At 42.8% G+C, this 21,330-nt stretch overlaps 2 protein-coding genes across 7 annotated transcripts in view; both read right to left on the reverse strand.

Annotated features, from left to right (window-relative positions):
• LOC139566314 (beta-1,3-galactosyltransferase 1-like) overlaps positions 1-2,211 on the reverse strand; it is a 124,070-nt gene extending 121,859 nt beyond the window's left edge. For all 3 annotated transcript variants that reach the window (XR_011673083.1, XM_071387426.1, XM_071387425.1), the window contains exon 1: positions 2,123-2,211. The gene's annotated coding sequence lies outside the window, so the exon portion shown is untranslated. The remainder of the gene's footprint in view (positions 1-2,122) is intronic.
• A 963-nt stretch (positions 2,212-3,174) lies between these two features.
• Positions 3,175-21,330, reverse strand: part of LOC139566168 (xin actin-binding repeat-containing protein 2-like) — a 58,690-nt gene continuing 40,534 nt past the window's right edge. For 3 of the 4 annotated variants that reach the window (XM_071387145.1, XM_071387147.1, XM_071387148.1), the window contains 4 exons: positions 10,802-21,149; positions 7,657-7,695; positions 6,540-6,673; positions 3,175-6,442 (listed from right to left, as the gene is read on the reverse strand). In XM_071387145.1, the coding sequence (XP_071243246.1) occupies positions 6,579-6,673; positions 7,657-7,695; positions 10,802-21,149 (10,482 nt within the window). In that variant the 3' untranslated portion in view covers positions 3,175-6,442; positions 6,540-6,578. The remainder of the gene's footprint in view (positions 6,443-6,539; positions 6,674-7,656; positions 7,696-10,801; positions 21,150-21,330) is intronic. The other variant, XM_071387146.1, reaches the window with a different exon arrangement.

Raw genomic sequence — 21,330 nt, forward strand, 5'->3', positions numbered from 1 at the left:
GTCTACCACCGCTGTTAACGTAAGGGAATGTGCATCCAAGGCTTTTAGTGGGTTCCTATTACACTTGACCGATGCATGGCCTGCTGACAGCACACGGCTACTTATTGTATTGACTTACTATCGATCTATATCTAAGGTAATGCAAACGTGAACATAGACGCTGTAGGGTACAGCCAGGAGAAATAAGACGCTTTCGCTTTGATTATAGCCCATGATTGCCATTGAAGGAACCGTAATCTTTCAATGCAGTAGAGAAGAATAGTCAATTGTGATAAGTATGATATTATTGAGATCTGTCAATATGACAGTGTTTAGATGGATCAAACCAATTCAGCATCTCAATCTCTTGTACATATAAAGACCCCTCCTCTCTTCTACCACCTTCATTGTTCTCCACATTTAAAGCTTCCATCTGTCCAAGACAACTATGTTGATATGTAATTGTTTAATTGAGATTCAACTGCTGCATTTCTTGTCGAATTAGATAAAAGGGGCACTGAGGATGTTTGAAATTAAATGGGACATTTTTTTTCACCCGTAAAATATCAGTTACTGGTAGGATGCCAGAACGCAGGTTTAAATGAGGGAATTTTGGCAGGACCGGGGGAATTAGCGACCAGGCACTGTAAGGTCGAGAGACAGAGAGAGGCTGCGCTTACACAAGATGGACTATACTTCTTGCTACAGCATTACTCTCTGACAAGCAAGTGTGTGAAAAGTATTAATGTAGCAACTTCAAACAGCAGTGTAATTCCAAAAGAGGATCAGTCGCCCAGTGAAAAAGCCTTTGAGATCTATGGCGTTTCGCCCCACAAAGGCTCTGTTAGAATAAGTCTCTGTCAATAGATTTCCCGAGGTTTAGACACACTGTCCACAGAATGACAAGACGCTGCAGCTTAAATGGTCACTATGCCCTATTGGCTACAATCAACAGTTCTATAAACGGAGGAGGTTCAGTCTTGCTTTGATTAACTTTGTCATGCTTGTGTATACTACACCTAAATGGTAAACAGTGGTGATACTCTAGTCCTGGAGAGTAAACAAATCAACGCCTACTACTGTTGGGTACGTAACAATTGTTGTCCACATGCAGTTATTGGCTTTGTATGTGCAAGGTCATTGTGGTAGAACAAGTGCATTGAACTTACTTACTGCAAACAGATGCCTCTATCAACACTGTTCGTCCTCTCCTCCCCTATAATATAATTAAAGGCTTTTTCAAGTATAGCAATTACATTTTCATCTCAATCGTGTGGTGCGGCTGGTGCACCATCATGTCAAAAAACAGATGCTTTCCCCAAAACGTAATATGAAAATCAATACGTAAAAAGTGAATATACTGTAGCCTATGCAAAGTCGATATTAAGAAACCATTCATAATTCATATGTTTATGCTTTGAATATGATGACTCCTTGTCACCCAGGGCTTATAGGTTCTCACTTGATGAGGGAGATTCTGAGTAAAATATACTGTCAGCGTAGCCTATGTGTGGTATTTAAAACAGTAGTTGTATATTAATGTATGTCCCTATGCTGAACGCCCTGTAGTATTTGGATGACATACAGTAAGTACTAGTGGACTTGTTCCCGAGGCATGTGCTCAGTATGATAGCCTCTATCAACAAACAACAATATGACATGAAGTTCAAAATGAGATAAACATGTAGGCTAGCCTCGCGCAATTCACTTCAAGCGCAGCAATAAAAGGGTTTCAACTCATAGCTATTTGGATCGCTTTGCATCAAAGCCGTAGGTTACATCAAATCTGACGACAATCCTGGACCACAAAACATCGCAGCATCACTGCTAATGTGAGACGCACTCTTCAATACAGAACATTCCTTTGGAGTCCCGGACGGTCCATCAGAGGGCAAAGCCAATAGGACAACAGCAAACAACGGACGGTGTATTTCTAAAAACAAAGAAGCAGCGACCGAATGGTTTGCACTGTCACTATAAAATGATTCTAATCTAACCACAAAGTAGTCGCATGCACGAAATAAAAAGGCTGAATGACGACGAAAGCTTGTACCAAGTGTTCAGTAAGCTGTTGCGGGCTGTCGCCACTGGACAAACACAAATAGCAGCAATAGGATTCAGTTTACAAAGCATTTGAACCTACCGGTCTACTTGTCTACATCCCACCAAGACAAGAGGTGCTGAAACTGTGTCCGTCCTGCGCGGGGCTCTGCATCTGATCTCAACGCAAGAAAGGAGTTGGGGAGACATGATAGTGACTGTATGCGGTACTGCAGCTGACAAGAGAGCTGTCCAATCAGGATTATTTGCGAAATGAATAGTAGCCAATCAATCTGTCTGGAAGTGAGGATTCTACTTTCTTTAGCAAGGTTGACTGACATTGCTACTAAACACATTTGCAATGCATGACCGATGGCTTCAAGGAATTGCACTGCAAAAGATGAGAAGTTTGAGGTAGGCTAATGTGTATTTTTGTAGAGTTTGCATGGATATGATGCTACTCATAACAGACAATTGGAATTAGACAATTTTAGGCTAAACTAACTCATGACTCGACTTCACAGTGTGGCCATTTTGCTAAACTGCTATGTGACAGAGCTCTACAGTGCCTTCAGAAAGTATTCACACCCCTTAACTTTTTCCACATTTTGTTGTGTTACAGCCTGAATATTAAAATTGATACACCATAATGTCAAAGTGGAATTTTACTTGTAGAAACGTTTTGCAATCAATAAAACATGTCAAGCTGAAATGTTAGTCAAGTATTCAACGCCTTCATTATAGCAAGCCTTAATAAGTTCAAAATGTAAAATGTGCTTAACAAATCGCATAATAACTTGCATGGACTCATTCCGTGTTCAATAATAGTGGGTAGCATGATTTTTGAATGACTACCCCATTTCTGTACCCCGACACATACAATTATCTTTAAGGTCCCTCAATCAAGTAGTGAATTTCAAGCACAGATTCAATCACAAAGAGCAGGGAGGTTTTTAGTTGCTTTGCAAAGAAGGGCACCGATTTGGTAGATGTGTAAACAGACGCTGAATATCCCTTCGTGTACGGTGAAGTTATTAATCATGCTTTGGGTGGTGTATTGATACACCCAGTCATTACAAAGTCACAGGCGTCCTTCCTAACTCAGTTGCCGGAGAGGAAGGAAACTGCTCAGGGATTTCACCATGAGACCAATGGTGATTTTAAAACAGTGACAGAGTTTAATGGTTGTGATATGAGAAAACTGAGGATGGATCAACAACATTGTAGTTACTCCGCAATACTAACCTAAATGACAGAGTGAAAAGAAGGAAGCCTGTACATAATAAAAATATTCCAAAACATGCCTCCTGTTTGCAACAAGGCACTTAAGTAATACTGCAAAAATTACTTTTTGTCCTGAATACAAAGCGCTATGTTTGGAGCAAATCCAACACAACACATCACTGAGTACCACTCTTCATATTTTCAAGCATGCTAGCATGCTGGTGGCTGCATCATGTAATGGGTATGCTTGTCATCGGCAAGGACTAAAGAGCTCTTTAGGATAAAAAGAAACAGAATACATCTATAAACTGGTTAAAATTGCTTTCCAACAGACACTGGGAGACAAATTCACCTTTCAGCAGGACAATAACCTAAAAACTCAAGGCCAAATCTACACTGGAGTTGCTTACCAAGATGTCATTGAATTCTCCTGAGCGGCCTAATTACAGTTTTGACTTAAATCGGCTTGAAAATCTATGGCGAGACTTATAAATGGCTGTCTAGCAATATCAACAATCAATTTGATAGAGCTTGAAGAATTTTAAAAAGAATAATGGGCAAATATTGTACAATCCAGGTGTGCAAAGCTCTTAGAGACTTACCCCAAAAGACTCACAGCTGTAATCACTGCCAAAGGTGATTCTAACATTTATTGACTCAGGGGTATGAATACTTATGTAAATTAGATATTGCTGTATTTCATTTTCAATAAATTAGCAAACATTTCTAAAAACATGTTTTCACTTTGTCATTATGGGGTAGTGTGTGTAGATGTGGGAGACAAACATATATATATATATATATATATATATATTGAATTCAGGCTGTAATACAACAAAATGTGGAATAAGTCAAGGGGTATGAATTATTTCTGAAGGCACTGAACATGTTAAAATCTGTATTCCTCCTACAACCCTCTGGTTCCCTCAATGGAAATTCAAAATGGCTCTAACTTAAGAGATCTCAGCTGGCCATACATACATACATACATACATACATACATACATACATACATACATACATACATACATACATACATACATACATACAGACCCGTAGACCAAACTACACCTCTACACACAATGTTTACCTTAGTATCTCTTCCCCCACTGATTAAAAAGTCATGTACCAGAAACATGTCAAGTCTTTAATAATACCTACATTACTAACGTAGAAACAATAGAATATGAAAAGTAAATCATCTTTAATCAGACTCAGAAGATTAAACCTCATAGGCATTCTTTACAACAAACCAAGCAAATTGAAAACCATTATACTGTAGCAAGAAATTATAATGAATGTATTGCAAAATATGAATATGTTCTGTTTTAATGGTTTTAAAATATCAGAATCAATGTATACAGAAAAACATGAAACAAAAAATCCCTTTATCGTTTTTAAAAAACTGCACACCAGTTGCTTTTAAACAGTGAGATCAAATCTAGATAATGTAATAAAGAGCATCGATATCATTGCCAAAACACGGTACAAAAATTGTTATAGGGAAGTTGTGATATTAGCTTGATTCTTCTCTCCACGGACAGAAATTAAATTAGGGATTGCATGAGGACAGAATTAACTAATTGAGTGATAGAAAATATGGATTAAATGTTATCAGATTTAGGAGTTGTCACTGTCGTCATCGTCATAATATCTGTTCCTCTTGATTTGTTCCTCCACTGACAGCGAGTCATAATCATCTTTCCACAGCATGTTGCTTTTCCCCTGTGCGCAGACATCCTTCATGGCAAAGCTGTCAAGCTGTTCATCCCTTTTCCACCCGTCTTTGGGTTTATCTGTGTGTCCTCTTGACTCCATTCCAAAATCCAAAAGGTGGTCCAGCGATGACACCAAGGGCCTCTCGCTAACAGACTCACTGAAGATGTCAGACTTGAAATCAGACAGGAGGATGGAACTGTTATCGAGCCCAGCAAAAATGTCCTCCAGGAAGCTAGAGGTGCTAATCTTTGGTTCCGCTTCAAAAGAAAATGTACTTTGAGTCGCCTCTGTGAAGACATGTTCATCTAGACTGTTGTCTGTGGCCTCCATACATTTGGCACCCATTGGCACAAAAGCGTCCTCCCTCTGTGCCATGTCTAGAACATCGGTTGGCATCCATTTTAGTTCTTTATCCCCGAATATGCCCTCCTTAAAATCGCTTTCGGCAGCAGCTGGTTCTGTGGACTGAAGTATTATATCTCTTTCTCTCGTTTTGTAGTCATCAAGCATTTTGAACATTGGTTCATGGTCAAATAATAATTGTCCGTTATTGTTGTTGTTGGAGTTTGCGTTTACTGCTGGCTCACCTGATGCCTCACCATCTATCACTGTGACCTTGACCTTATCCTCCTCACTCCCATTTACTTTCTCGATTTTCTTCTTCTCCTCTTTATAAGGGTTCTCTGCCTCAGCCTCCCTGCTATGCCCATTTACTCTCACATCCTCTACCTTCTCTCCACTTTCCTTTTCATCTTTTTCTGTCACATTCCCACTTTCTACAGCTCCTTCCTCGTTCACCTCGCTTGTCACTTCCACATTGGCTTCCACTTTCCCAGCTACCTCTATGCCACTGTCTTTTGGGGGTTCATGGGTGGGACTACTCTCTGTTACCTCTACTAGGTCTACAGGAGTGGTCAAAGCCTTCTTCTCTGCTGGAGTTTCTACAGTTACAACGGCACTTTCCCATGCAGTTTCTTGAGGACAATTTTGTGTTTTTATAGCAGGGCTATCATTTAAAGAAGGTTCATTGATCTGGCTTTTATTGGCATCGGTGTCGGTCTGTGGAGAGCTATCCTGGGGGGGCCATGAGGGTTTAACCAGCTTCACCTCGTCCTCCATCATGAACACTTTCTTGGGAGAATCATTCTGAGGGGGCCATACAACCGCAATCTTACTAGTGGGCTTTTTGTTTTCATCCTGTGATTTGCTCACTTCCTTTTCCTGTGGAGGTGGTACCTCTATCTTTGTCGAACTGACACTGCTCCTGGCTGTGGAATTTCTGGAATCTAGTTTTTCAGGGGACGGTGATTTTAGCTTAGTCTTTTCATTTTCAATGGAATACTCTTGATTTTTAGTACTCCAAAGGTCTTTGTGAGGCTTCTGTCCGAATCCTTCGTCATAATTTCCTTTGGACTTGAAGAGTTGTTTGAAGTGGGGCTTGCAGTACATTCGTCCATGGAGAGAGGCGTAGTTGCCAAGGCTGAGAAAGACAAATCTTGTAACTATTCAGACACAACATTTGAAATGAGATAGTTGTTATTATTTGTACTGATTATAAGTCCAAGTTTGTGGTTTACCTTAGTTTGCCACTGCAGTGCTCACAGCGGAAGCAGCTTTTATGGAAATTGTGTTTGTCTGCGATCAGACACTCCATCGGATACACCCTCTTCCGACACACCGTACACAGTTCGGACTCTGGAACTCGAATTTTCTGAAAGAGAAAGATAGTGTTAGGTCATTCTTTTATTGACCTTTTCAGTAAAAACAAACAAAGCAACAACACTATTAGTTAATAATTAGTCATTATTACGAAACCTACTGGACTGTAAATCATTTATGAAATCACAAAAAAAATGGTTCCCACTTTAAACAAACTACAAATTATGAAGGCTTTATGTAGCATACATACAGTAACATCTTACTAAGCACTACACAGATGCTTCACAAATCTGTTAATTCCATACTCTATAAAGGGTGTAGAAAAGGTGACATAGTCTACCATTTTTTTACCTTTATTTTTAACTAGGCAAATCAGACAAATTAGTTTTACAATGACGGCCTACCCCAGCAAAACCCTCCCCTAACCCAGACGATGCTGTGCCAATTGTGCGCCATCCTATGGGACTCCCGATCACGGATGGTTGTGATACAGCCCGGGATCGTACCAGGGTCTGTAGTGACGCCTTGAGCACTGAGATGCAGTGCCTTAGACCGCTGCGCCACTCGGGAGCATCTCCCTATGTATAGTAGGCTGCATTGCCAAATGTGACTTAACCGAGACAGACATAACACACACGGACACACAGATGTTACCAAGCTAAGCTAAGCAGGCCTCATAAAGATGGCGTTTGTGCTGATGTTAATGATGATGATTGTATGTTAATGATGATGATTGTATGTTAATGATGATGATTGTATGTTAATGATGATGATTGCGGGTTCCGATACTGATTGTACATTAAAATAACACTCCTGTAACATAATTGTTCACCCAGACACATTAATGTGACTTTTTATCTAGTTATAATTTGGAAGAAAACAAGCCTAGCAGAATTGCTATTTGGCTAGTTAGCGGGTAGGGTATTTTGAAATAATAGCTAAGCTAGCTATCTAACAAGGTATTGTTCAGGCCGGTTAGCCTTGCTAATTTCAAGGGTATAAGGGTTTCCTATTAATTTTCAAAAAACAGATTACCTTCTTTTCCAAAACCTCTTCTCCTGCGTCTTCTTTTATCTGTTTATAACAGATAAAAGAAGAGGTCAATAACAGGACAATTAACTTGGCTGTTAATAGCTGTAAGTGTATGAGACCTCATGTCCGAGGCCTGTAACACACTTATTCAGCATGCATCTGTGTTTTACGAATGTCTAAATCCAAGATTCTCATAGCTAACCTAATTTAGTTCAGATGCATTGTTTCCAATAGGAATGGTTGTCACACTATGGGCAGAGCAAGCAAGGACGTGTGCAGAACCAAGCAATGTGTGTCACTTTAAAGGAAGTATGACAAAGCACTACCCAAAGTAGTCATGAGTGTGATCTAAATTAATCTACCCTATTATAAAGGTAGTATCGGGAATGATTGGTTACTTTAGGTGTGATAGGGTGTGTGACATCAGATCGGCAATTATTTTTATGGCGTAGATGGAGGCCTCTTCATGCAAGGTATGTACAACAAAGCAATGTTAAAGTAAATATGTAGCATACACCATGTGGCCTACCTATGCCATTCAAACATTTGTGTGTATGACTATAAGTGGTGACTGGGTCCACGTGTCTGTACGTTTTGGCACTGAGAAAGATGTAACTTGGTGGTAGGTGTTATAATACCGGTTGTCTGCTTTCTATCCCCTTTTAAGGCCCTAGTTGAGGGCTTTCCTGAAAACAAGTAATGTCACCATCAGAATTGCCTCCTAATTAGTAGGGCTGTGACGATACCAATATCAAAATATTTTTTACATGGCAAAAATGAAAACACGAAGCAGACCAAACACGCTGGTCCTTAAAAAATCTGCTGTATTTAAAATATTGTGTGCTATAGCTTGGAAAATAAATACCTGTGACTGGTTGACAACATAATGATGTTTGTTTCCAACATTAAGGATGTTTTCCTGAAGAAATTAAATCCGCTTTCAGTTGTGTTTCCTTGCCATTATACTAATGAGTATCGCGATACTGGTATCGTCCGGTCCCTACCAATAAGCATACGTCATGTCACCCTTTATAAAAACAGCTTTTTGGGGGAATTAGCATAGTGTGTTATGCATTTAGCAGTGCACCCTACATATGGAGCGGTTATGTTAACCATCTATTTAGTGCTTTATAGGTGACTCGTGAAACATCTACAGTCGGTTCCCACACCCTTGATAAAGATCAGCAATAATGACTGTATAAAATACAGAATTCAAATGCTGAGCTCTATTGTATGCTAAAAAAATTAGAAATTATATCATTTTTCCACTAATACAATTGCTCAGAGAAAGATATTTTGTTTAACAAGTAATACTTTTTTTCTCTCTAAGGGGGGCCCTAAAGATTCTTAAATAAATAATGTAGTCAAACGTTTAGTATTTGGTCCCATATTCCTAGCATGCAATGACTACGGATTACAGATAATCTTGAATGAATTGTGAATAATGATGAGTGAGAAAGTTACAGAAGGTCAAAGATCATACCCCCAAGACATGCTATCCTCCCTGTTATTGGTTATGGTGAGAGGACAGCATGTCTTGGGGGTACGATCTTTGAACCTCTGTAACTTTCTCACTCATCATTATTCAGGATTCATTCAGGATTATCCGTAATCATGCTAGCATTCATATTAATGTAGAAGTGTTTAGAAACATATTATATTCTTATTTGCATTAAAAGTGAATCCAAAATGACACAATACATTATTTAGCATTCATTACTATTGGCCACAAAATAATCTGAAACACAACCAAAACTATGTAATTAGGCAAATGCATCCAACAAGTTTGTAGAGTCACGTGTTCGAAATATGGGAACAAATACTCAACTTTTGAATACTTTATTTATAAGATTTATTTTTATGCATTTGACTTATTCAATAAAATCTCTTTCTCTGAGCAATTGTATTAGTATAAAATAATATAATTTCCCCATAAAATGTTGCATACAATATACAGTAGCTCAGTATTTTAATTGTTTATTAGTCATCAGTCATTATTGCTCATATTTATTAAGGGTGTCAATAATTTAGGACCCCACTGTATGTAGTGCTCACGAAGACTTTATATTATACTATATGAGTCCATTATAAATTGTAGTTCATGTTTAGATCATTTCAATTTAGATTTAAAGGTACACTATGCAGAAATCGCGCCGCCATCTCCTGGTTGCTAAAATTCGAATAGTTCGCCTAATTACATTTTTAGTGACAAAACAAGTGAATATAGTGTAGCGAATCATTGTACCATCTAAACCGCTGTGAAATCTATTTTACATAACCAAAAATATTGTATTTTCAGCTGTTTGAAGATGGTGTACAAAACCAAAAGTGGAAGACTCAAAAATGAAACTTAAGAAATGGAAGCATTGTAATAACACAGTAGAACATATCTACCGCTTCTTAGACTTGCTTTCAATGAGAAATCTATAACTCACATTTCTATGTGACTTTGGTCGGGTCCCCCAAAAAGTTACATATTGCAGCTTTAAATCCTATAACTTGTTACTTTTTGATGGAATATACATGCTAATTCTATACTTAAGCATACGGCCCGAGGAGGTGTGGTATATGGCCAATATACCACGGCTAAGGGCTGTTTTTAGGCAACCCCCGAGGTGCCTTATTGCTATTATAAACTGGTTACCAGTAAAAATATATATTTTGTCATACCTGTGGTATACGGGCTTAAATACTACGGCTATCAGCCAATCAGCATTTATGGCTCGACCCACCCAGTTTGTAATTAGAAATATACAACCGCATCCTCACACAAGCATGAAAACATTCATCCATAACTTCCCATCACTGCTTTTTGCAAAAGCAGCTCTATATCTTAGGCATCGACTCAACCACCCCCTGTAGACAAGCACATCATGAGGCGCTTTCTTGCTGTGTTTTAATGCATTCTAAACAGACTGTCAGTACCCATTAGATTCATTATGCTTTAGAAGTATTAGTGTCTGTCAGATAAAAATAAATAAGAAGAGCAACAAAGGGGAAATGCATCATTAAAAACAGTGCAGATGCAAAACTTTAATGCTGAGTTTGAAGGCACTGTTAATATTTTTTTTACTTTCACACAAAAAAATATGTTAAACACACCATCACTCTCTATTAGTCTCCCCTCATGCTCCACGCGTTGGTTTACCCGTCACGACAGTCTCCTGCTGGTGTGTTACGATCTGTGATGTCCTCTGTTCTGAGACACTGAATCCCAGATTCTGGAACACACTCTCGCTTTCGGCCCAGGACTGGTGGAAGCTCTTCAGTAGGTCCTCGGTGGCGGCCTCCACAGGAACTGCCATCTCTTCAACCGTCCCTTTCACCACGTCGGCATAGGAGGGAGGGAGGGGGCGGGTCATGTGGCTCTCAGAGTGCATGCTGGTCTCGCTCCTCACCCCTCTTGTTACGGTGCCAAATTCATCCATGCCAGAGAACTCCTCAGTGACGGACTTTGTTTTGGAGTGCCCCGTCGGTTCGGCAGACTCTGATTCTCTCCTCTCTCTCTCCTCTTGTTTCTCTCTCACTTCTTTGAGAGCATTACGATCACCCAAGTCAAAGGCATTCTTGATGGCCTTTATGTTGAAGGCAGGTGTTTCATCGGTTTTTGGCGTTTTGGGGTCTGCCTCTGGATCTTCAGTGTCACTTCCCAGTCTATCTGTGATGATGATGGGATCTTTTCTGATGTACAGCTTTGGTTTTGGGGATTCAAATTGATTGACCAGCTTTGACAGGTCAAGCCTAGGGAGATCCTCTTTCATTATGTCTATATTCACACCCTCAGGAACTTCCTCTATATCCTCTGGACCCAGGCGCTCTGGGATTTCTATGGGGTCCTTCCGCATGTAAGTCCTGCTCACCTCTGCCTTCTGAGCTTCCTCAAAGAAGAACTTTTTGTCTCTGACAGTCATCATGGAGTCAACCATATCAGCCACATCCGGAGTCGTCGTCCCAGTCTCCATCTCCTGTGTCTGCATGTGGATCTCAGGTTCAATCAGCGCTGGGGAATCCTCTCTGTCAGAGGCTTGCTCTGTCGTCAGAAACTCAGGCATGGGTGGGGGAGGGGTCATGCCCCGAGAGAGCTTCGCAGTGGTGTCCTTCAACTTGGCTAGCTTCTCTGAGCGGCTTAAGGTGGGAGAGGGTGTGGCCCTACAGAACCGAGAGGTAGGGGTGCGGGGAGGGGGAGGTGGTGGGGTTGGGGTGGCACCAGACCTGTATGACAGAGGAGGTGAGGGTGTCACTGTGAAGGGTGAGTTTGTTCTCCTCACTGATTCAATGCTTATGAAGGTAGGTGAAGGTGTTCGCGTTGCAAGCATGGGAGAGGGAACTCTGGGATCAGGACCTTTTACTTCAGTCAGCTCTGGCTTTTTGCTCTCATGAGAGATCTTCTTCTCCTCAACCACTTTCTTATGGGTTTCGACTCTTGACGAGCCAATGCTTATTTTAGATATCTTGGCTGTTGCTCCTCCAAATCGTTTCTTTTCAAGTGCTGGTGCAGGTGATGGTGCAGGTGGTGGTGCAGGTGATGATGCAGGTGCCGGTTCACTTTCCTGTTTTGCCATGGCTGCCATGTGTCCTTCTAAGAATACAAGTTTTGCTTGTGCTAGGTTTCTCACACGGAAAAGGATCTCTGTGAGCTTATTCTTATTCTGCTGAACAGCAACCTGTGTTAAATCACGCTTTTCCTCCGCCCTGATCAACCAGTCAGGGACCTCACTAAGTATTGTCCTCACTGAGTTTGAATCCATGTTCCCTGGATGAAGCTGCTTAATGTTAAAAAGCAGCTTCTGTACCATTACACATTTCTCTGAATCTGTGCTCTCCTCCACTGATTGAGCTGTGTTTTCCACCATTGATTGAGCTGTTTCTGTTTGTGCTGCTGCCTTCCCTGCAATGTTCATGGAGTCAGCCTTAGACTCTGCCTTCGACCTCTCTTGATGCTGCTGCATTTTGCTTACTTCTCCTTGTTGTTGGAAAGACTTGACCTGCTGCTTCTGTGTGCAAACCTGCTGTTCCTGCTTCTGGAAGCTCTGTTGAACTACTCTGTCATTAACAATCACTTGCTCGTGCTTCTGAATGTGCTGTTCCTGCATGCTTTGTTGACTACGGGAGACAGATATGTGGCAGTGCCTTGGAGTTTGAGCTACTGGCAAGGGAACTAGCTTTGGCTCTTTGGGCAAAGGGACTTTAATGCCTTTCTGCTTTGCCTTTGTCTTCATTTGGATTTCCAGCTTTGTTTCCTTGGCAGCTGCAGTTTTCTCAACCTCCTCAGCTTTCTCCTGTGTCACATTCATCTCCACCTTTACTTCATTTTTTGCTGAGCTACTGGTGGCCATCTGGGTGCTCTCCTGAACTACTCTGGTCTCACTCTTAGAAATAGTCTCCATACTCGTTTGATGTACATGTAATTCATTTTTCACTGCTCGTTGATCTTTTTCCACCACCTCGCTTTTCTCCTCCTTCTTCTCTGTTGGCAACTTCACTGTTCTCACCTTGAAATTTGGTGTCACTTTTGGAATTTTGATTTTGGTGGGCTGAGATGGAATCTTTTTTACTTCCTGTGTGAGTAAGGCGTTAGTATTCTTTGCATCCTCTGCTTCGGATGTGACGGCGGATTGGGATTGAAGATTGACATTTTCCTGGACAATGCTCTGAGTGGAGATGATAGACTGTGAGCTAGCATTCATACCACTCTGCTGCTCAGCTACTGAGGACGAAATCACATTAGAGCCAGATTGGACTTTAATGTTGGACTCATGGTGAAGGTGAGCAGCAGAGACTGAAACAGCCTGATGCTTGCCAGAAGAAACAGACTGATGCTTGCCAGAGGAAACAGCCTGATGTTTTCTGGAGGCAGCAGATGAGGTGAGTTCTTTCCCAGAAGAGGCCATAGAGGACTGATCAGTGGTAATGTGTTTCTTATCTGAGGAAATATTTCCAGATTCAGAGGTTGATTTCTTATTTCCCACTGAGATCAAAGGTTTGCTCAGGGGGATATGTGATAGAGCTTTCTTCATGGGCGGCTCTTGTGATGCTGTGCATACTTTGCTTTTAGACTGAGTTTCCTTAGCCTGTGTTACCTCTGAGGTCACTTTTGACTGCTCTGTTTTGTGTGCAACTGAGTGTTGTTCACTTGCAACATTGGTTGAGCCCATCATCTGCATCATATTAGTTGGAGGAGAGGAGGGAGATGCGACTCGTGAAGTGGCGGGAGTTGTGTCTTGTGACTTGTTTCTCTCAGCCTCCTCTCTTTGCACACGATACCTTTCCTCTGCCAGCATCAGTGGGGTTTTGAATTTACGGGCATATGGTTTAGGTTTTGCCACTGGTGCAAGTTCTGCAGGTGGGGGTATTTTGATTGGAGGGATGAATACCTTTTTAGGTGGTCGTGGCAACTCTTCCTGTGGTGGTTTTGCCACTGGGATTGGTGAAGGGATTTTAGTCGTGGACACTGTAGAATCAGATTGAACCTGTGTGTTGGTAGTATTTGTATTTTCTTCCTGTTTACAACTGATTTCACTTTTGACTTCCTGGACTACTCCTTCCTCTTTATGTTCTGTTTGAACTGTCATTGGCTGAAGAGGTGGAGGAGTCGGTGGTGGTGCTGCTTGCTTTTTCTGCCATTTTGGTTTGACCAGTATTGGTTGCTTGGGTGGCTCAGGTTTTGGGATTTTGAATAAAGGCCTAGCTTTAAATGGCTTTCCAGGTGGTGGTGTAGGCACTTGGTGTGGCATTGAGTTTAGCTCTTGTTGTGAGGGCGGTGGAGGAAGAAAGTCTTGCCCTGCCACGGAGGGAGGGGGTGGGGGAGGGGGAGAAGGGAAAAAGTCGGGCTCCCCGCATTCTACTGGGGGTGGAGGAGGTGGAGGCGGAAGGTCACTGTCCTGTCTCATAATCAGGGGACGGGATGTGGGAAACATTGGGCTACAGCTTGACAGGGACATTGGGCAGCCTGCCACTGGTGAGGGCGGGGGAGGTAGAGACATCTCAGACTCAGAGGGTGGAGGCGGGGACGTGGGAGGAGGGGGGAAATTAATCTCAGGCGTCCCTTTTTTTAGCATACCTTTTCCCTTCATGTCCAGGTTCCGGAAATTTGTATTCAGATTTTTGACGTTGTGTTTTTGTGTGACAGTCTTATGCTCTGTCACTGTTGTTTGCAACTGTTTCATTGTTTTTGTTTCCTGTGTTTGCTTTGAAACAATATTAGTTTGAGATGTGCTTTGTGTTTCTTTCATCACATTTATGTCTGAGGCTGCTTTATTCTCAGTCATCTGATTGGCTGCTTTAATCTCCTTCACCTGATTCGTTGATGTATTATCAGTCATCTGATTGGTCACGTTTTTCTTGTTTATGAAGATGGGTTTAGGGGGTGGTGGTATTTTCTGTTTCACAGCCTGTTCTTTAACATGTGTCTTCTGTGAGGACTCAGACATATTGACTGTTTTGACCTGTGTTGTCACGTTCATGTCCGAGACTTGTGTTTCTCTCTGTGTTTCTTTCGTCACATTTTTGTCTGAGACTGCTTTATTCTCAGTCATATGATTGGCTGCTTTATTCTCAGTCATATGATTGGCTGATTTATTCACACTCATCTGATTGGATGCTTTATTTTCAGTCATGTGATTGGCTGATTTATTCACAATCATCTGATTGGCTTCTTTATTCTCAGTCATATGATTGGCTGATTTATTCACACTCATCTGATTGGCTGCTTTATTTTCAGTCATCTGATTGGCTGCTTTATTCTCAGTCATGTGATTGGCTGATTTATTCACAATCTTCTGATTGGCTGCTTTATTCTCAGTCATCTGATTTGCTGCTTTATTCACAGTCATCTGATTGGCTGATTGATTTACAGTCATCTGATTGGCTGCTTTAATCTCTGCCATCTGATTCATTGATGTATTATCAGTCATCTGACTGGTCAGGTTCTTCTTCTTTATGATCATGTGCTTAGGAGGGGGTTGCATTTTCTGTTTCACACTCTGTTGTTTAACATGTGTCTGTTCTTTAACTTGAGTCTGTTCTTTTACATGTTCCTGCTGTGAGTCCTCCAACATATTTACTGTTTGGACCTGTGTTGTCATAGAGTGTTCCTCTTGGGTGAGGGTCTTGCTGCTCTTCACTGATTTGTTCTCGGTGTACTTCTCAGTGTGCTTTTGTGTGGTGTCCTGTGATTTACTGCTCAGGTTTTTCACAGCAGGGGCTAGATTGACTGTGACGTTCTCATTCTTAGCCACATCTGAGTATTCATGGTCCACCACTTGCTGTGTGGGTAATGGATTTTTCACATGAGCTCTGGGAGCTTTCCTGGGAGGATACTTTCGTACTTTCCGATTGGAATATTCTTTTCTCTGCATCAGATTCTTTATGGCTCCTTTAACATCTCCCTTTATCACCTCCTCCTTCTCCATCTGTGATTGCTCCTCATCCTGGTCCTGCCCCTGCCCTTCGTAGAGGCATTTTATGGAGGTCTTCACATCTCCCTCAGTGCTTCCCCTGCGTTGCATTCGTGGGGATGTGGATGGTTCTAGTAACAGCTGTATTGTGCCTCTCACGTCCCCCTGTTCACTCACTTGGTGCTGGTAAAGTTTTTTCTCACTCGAGGCCTCATGCAAACCCTTCAGCGCAGTATGAATGTCTCCCTTTACAATCTCCTCCTTTTCCATCTCTTTCACTGCCTGCTTAGCCTCTTCTAGTGATTTCAAGGTGCCTTTGATATCGCCGGGCACTAAATCCTCAACAGTTACCTCAGTCTTGGTGGTCGCCGATTTCTCTAATGATTGGAGGGCTCCTCGGATATCACCTCGGACAATTTCTGGCTTTTCCATTTCCTTGGCTTGGTTTTGAGCCTCCTCCAAAGACCTCAGAGTGGTGTGCAGGTCCCCTTTCACCACTTCCTCTTTCTCTATCACGACTCTCTTGCTAATAGTTTTGGTCAGTGAGTCCAGGGCCGCCCTCAGATCTCCCTTGACAATTTCCTCTTTCTGCAGGTTTTCCAGTAAGAGAGCAGGTTCCATCATGAACACCTTCACTGTGTTGTTGACATCACCAGGGACAATATCGTCCTCAGCTACTGTGCGTTCAATCTGCTGTTGATTCTTCCTTAGTGTCATTTTGGTTTCCATAACGTCGCCGCCAATGATACGTTCCTTCTGCGCCTGTTCTTGTTCCTCATTAGGTTCAAACTGGAGTTGTTTGAGGTAATCCAGAGCCCCAGATTCAATACAGGTGGAGTAAAAGCTAACGTTACCCCTCTCCGTGTCTTCCACCCTTATCCTTTTAGATTCCTCTGACCCTGGGTTGGACAAGAGTCTGTGAAGGGTCCTACTGACATTGCCTTTGATGATATCCTCCTTCTCAATGCCAGCACCGTCTTCCTTATTGAGGAGGGAGTATATAGTCATTCGCACATCTCCCTTTTCATCTTCTTGAATCAGAATTCCACGTTTTGAGGAGCCCTCCTCCTTCAGTAGGTTGTTGATGGCCTCTTGAATGTCGCCTCTGAGGATTTCCTCCTTTTCAACATTGAATCCCTTTTCTTGGTTGAATAGCTGTTTTACCGTTGTGTTGATGTTGCCTCTCTCGTCCTGGTCTATGACTATCCCTTTCTCTGTCATGTCTCGTCTGTTTAGGAGGTTCATCATGATGTTGTTCAGATCCCCTCTGATCACCTCCTCCTTCTGGATTTCTGGAGCATCTTGGTTCATGAGTCTGTATTTTGCCATTCTGACATCTCCTATCTCATCCGTCTCAATGAGAATCCCTTGTGAGTCAACCATTTTCTGACAATAGAGCTCTTCAAGGGTCTCTTTGATGCTCTTCCCCATTATTTCAGTTCTATCTACACTGTTCTCATTAAATTTGGTTAAAGGAGTGGTTTCAAAAAGCCATGTTGTTGTCTTTACATCTGCTTGTGGGATCTCCTCCCGGGTGACAACAGTCTCTGTTCCGTCTGACTCTTTAATGCTGTCAAGCGGCTGCTTTTCAAAGAGCCACACAGACTGCTTGACATCTCCTTTCATCACTTCTTCTTTTGTCACTGTCTCCATTTCATCATATTCTGAGCCCTCGCCATGGATCTTATCGATGCTGTGTGTTTCAAACATCCATGAGGCCGTCCTGACGTCCCCTTTTTGGATCTCACTCACGCTAACAGTTCTAACATACTTCTGGGACATTTCATCTGTCTCAAAAAGGTGTTTGTTTGTCTTCACATCACCACCCTGGATATCTTCAACTGTTTTAGTCAACACTTTCATGTCCTCAGCGATTTCATCAAGAGGTTGTGTTTCGAACCTCCACCTGGCCGTGCTGACATCACCTTTCTGGACGTCCTCCTCAGTGACAGATTTGATGACATAGACGTCGTCTGTGTCCCTTATTGAATCCAGAGGTTTTGTCTCAAATAACCACCGGGCCCCCACCACGTCTCCGCTCATGATTTCTTCCTTTGTCATAGTGGTAACTTCATGGTAGTGGCCCTCTTTGTCACAGATTGCATACAGTGGCTGATTTTCAAACATCATGGTGTAGCTTTTCACATCCCCTTTCTCTATATCGTCCCTGATGATGCTCTGGAGTTTTGACATCTCAGTCTCGGTGGACTCCTCCTGGATTTTATCGAGAGAGTAAGTCTCAAAAACGAAGCGACCTTGACCAACGTTTCCTCCCTGCACATCGGTTACGGTGCGAGTGTCCTTGGCTTCCTCTGTATCCTCGCGGATAGTGTCTATAGGTTGGTTTTCAAAAAGCCACATGTTGTTCACTACATTTCCTTTCTGAATTTCCTCCGCCGTAAGGGTCTTCAGCTTATGCATTGTTTCAGATGAGGTTGAGGTCATGATGTCGGAAGACCGATTCTGAAAGAGAAACTTCATCCTAGACACATCTCCAGACTGGACATCAATCTTAGTCACCCTTCTGAAGGCACCACTCTCCTCCCCTGTGAGGTTCTCCAGGTTCTCTGTCTCAAAGAGGAAGCGAGCATGATGCACATCTTTGCCTTGGACGTCCTCTTGTTTGACAGTGCAGGTTTTGAGAACGGTCTCCGATTGGTCACAGATGTTATCGAGGTTCTGAGTCTCAAAGAGCCATGTGCATGTTTTGACGTCCCCTTTGTTGACCTCCTCAACCTCAGTCTCATTCCTCACCTTATCTGCTTTCTCATACAGATTATCCATTGGTTGAGTCTCAAACAGCCACCTGCAGGTTTTCACATCACCTTTCTCAATTTCAACACTCTCCTTTGTCTTAGTTTCATCTTCTTCAGTGTTGCTGAAATGTTTAATACCATCGAGGGGTTGAGTTTCGAATAACCACTTGGCAGTCTTGACATCGCCCGATTCAATCTCCTCCTTTGATATACCTTTTATAATCTGGAATTTATTGCTACTTTCATCAAACTCATCGATAGGACGTGTTTCAAACATCCACCTGCAGCTTCGAACATCTCCTTTTACTATCTCCTCACGTCGCACGGTTTTCACCTCGTGGTAGTGTCCCTCGCTGTCTTGCATGGCATACATCGGGGTGGATTCAAAAAGAACTTTGTTTGATTTCACAGACCCACTGGTAACACCTTCAACTTGAATTCTCTGTGCCCCCTCACATCTGCTTAAATCCAAGGTTTCAAATCTTTCCTTGTGATTTGTGACGTCGCCCTTATCAAGTTCTTCAAGGTTTATAGAGCGTGTCATTTCCTTCTTCTCCTCCCTTAGGTTTTCAAGTGGTTGACTTTCAAAAACCCACTTCTGATGTCTAACATCACCCTTCTCCTCCTCGGACGCAACCATCTTCTGAAGTTTCCCTACTTCAGCCAAATCCTTCAGGTTCTCCATTGGCACTGTCTCAAACAGATGTTTTGCTGATCGCACATCACCTCCTACAATCTCCTCTGAGGGTAAAGGTCTGGCATTGGCGTTGTCTTTCAGAGTATCCATCTGCTGTGTCTCGAAAACCAGGCAGTGCTTCCGCACATCAGCTCCAATAATCTCCTCCTTTTGCCTGATGCTTTGCCATTCCTCATCTTTAATGGAGTCCAGTGTCTTTGTCTCGAACAGCCACCTCCCTCGGTTCACGTCTCCCTGCGAGTTGTCCTCCATGGAGACTCCACAGATCAGCTTCACCTTGGCAGGGTCTTTGTTGATCATGTCCAGAGCTTGGGTCTCAAAGAGCCAGCGGGAGGTCTTCACGTCTCCTTTCTCCATCTCCTCCCTGCGGATGGCGGTGATCTCCAGTATATTTCCAGAGTCGCCCCTGATGACACACATGGGCTGGGTCTCAAACATCCGTGTGGTTGTCTTCACTTCCCCTTTGATCTCCTCAAGCTCTGACTTCAGGTTCAAGAAGTGGCTCTCCTCAATGGTCTCTGTGTGGCTGAGGGAATCCAAGTGTTGAGTTTCAAACAGATACCTGGCCGTTTTCACGTCCCCTCCTGTAATATCTTTAGTGAAGACAACCTCCAAGGCTTGCTCATCCTCCTGGTAGATTTTATTCAGACAATCCAGTGGCTGGGTCTCAAAAAGATATGTGGCTGTTCGTACGTCTCCTCTCGCCAGCTCGGTCAATTTCCCTGTCTGTACGGTGGAGTCTGGGGTGTCTGCACGCAGCGCATCCATGGGCTGGGTCTCAAACATCCAGGCTGTGTATTTGACATCACTTCCTGCAATGATTTCCTGCTGAGCAATGTTCTTCACTTCATCATCCTCATCTGGGGTGTCATCTTTAATGGTATCCAGCGGCTTATTCTCAAACATCCAGCGCATGGACTGCACCTCCCCTTTAAGGATCTCGTCCCACTCCAGGTAATCTCCCTCAGGGCTCATACATTCATCCCCACCACTGTTCTCAAACACATAGCAAGCCTGCTGGACTTCCCCGGTCATCTCATCTTCACTATCCAGCTGTGCCTGCTCGATCTCCGTGACGTCGGTGAAGTAGTCCTTCTCCATGGTCCTCCGAACCTCTGGGTGCATGTGCTTGTACAGGCGCTTCAGCTCATTGCGGTTCCTCTGCTTGGAGTACTGCTCCTTGTTGAAGATGTATCTCTGTTGGCCAGCCTGCTCCTGAGGCGGGAGAAAGTCACAGAACTCTGGGACCTCCTGGGACATTAGTTCAGTGGGTGGAGGAGGGAAGTGCTCCATGGTCTCATAATCCATGGATGAGGCTGAGGCAGCGGTAGAGGAAGAGGCAGCCCCTGTTCTCATAGTGGATGAGGCTGAGGCATTGGTAGATGAGGAGACAGCCCCTGTCCTCATAGTGGATGAGGCTGAGGCAGCAGTAGATGAGGAGACAGCCCCTGTCCTCATAGTGGATGAGGCTGAGGCAGCGGTAGATGAAGAGACAGCCCCTGTCCTCATAGTGGATGAGGTTTCATAGCTCGTTGCTGCTGAAGCTCTGGATGACTGTTTAACAGTGGAGGAACTTTCATAGCTAGCTGCTGCTGAGGAGGACTGGTTTACCGGTGCCCATTGAAACTGGTTGTAATCCAGATCAATCTATGGTTTAATGATTGATGGAAAGAAGGACAGTGATAGTTGCAGTCAGAATATGAAGTGAGAGAAATGGAAAAGAGGACAGTATAGCAGAAAAAGCGTAGAGTAGATTTAAGCAGATAATGAGATCTCTGAATATGTTTGTTTTTACACAAAATTCTCACGTCATCCAATTTACTCAGTA

Source organism: Salvelinus alpinus, chromosome 38, assembly GCF_045679555.1.
Source record: "Salvelinus alpinus chromosome 38, SLU_Salpinus.1, whole genome shotgun sequence".
In the NCBI taxonomy this organism is placed as follows: Eukaryota; Metazoa; Chordata; class Actinopteri; order Salmoniformes; family Salmonidae; genus Salvelinus; species Salvelinus alpinus.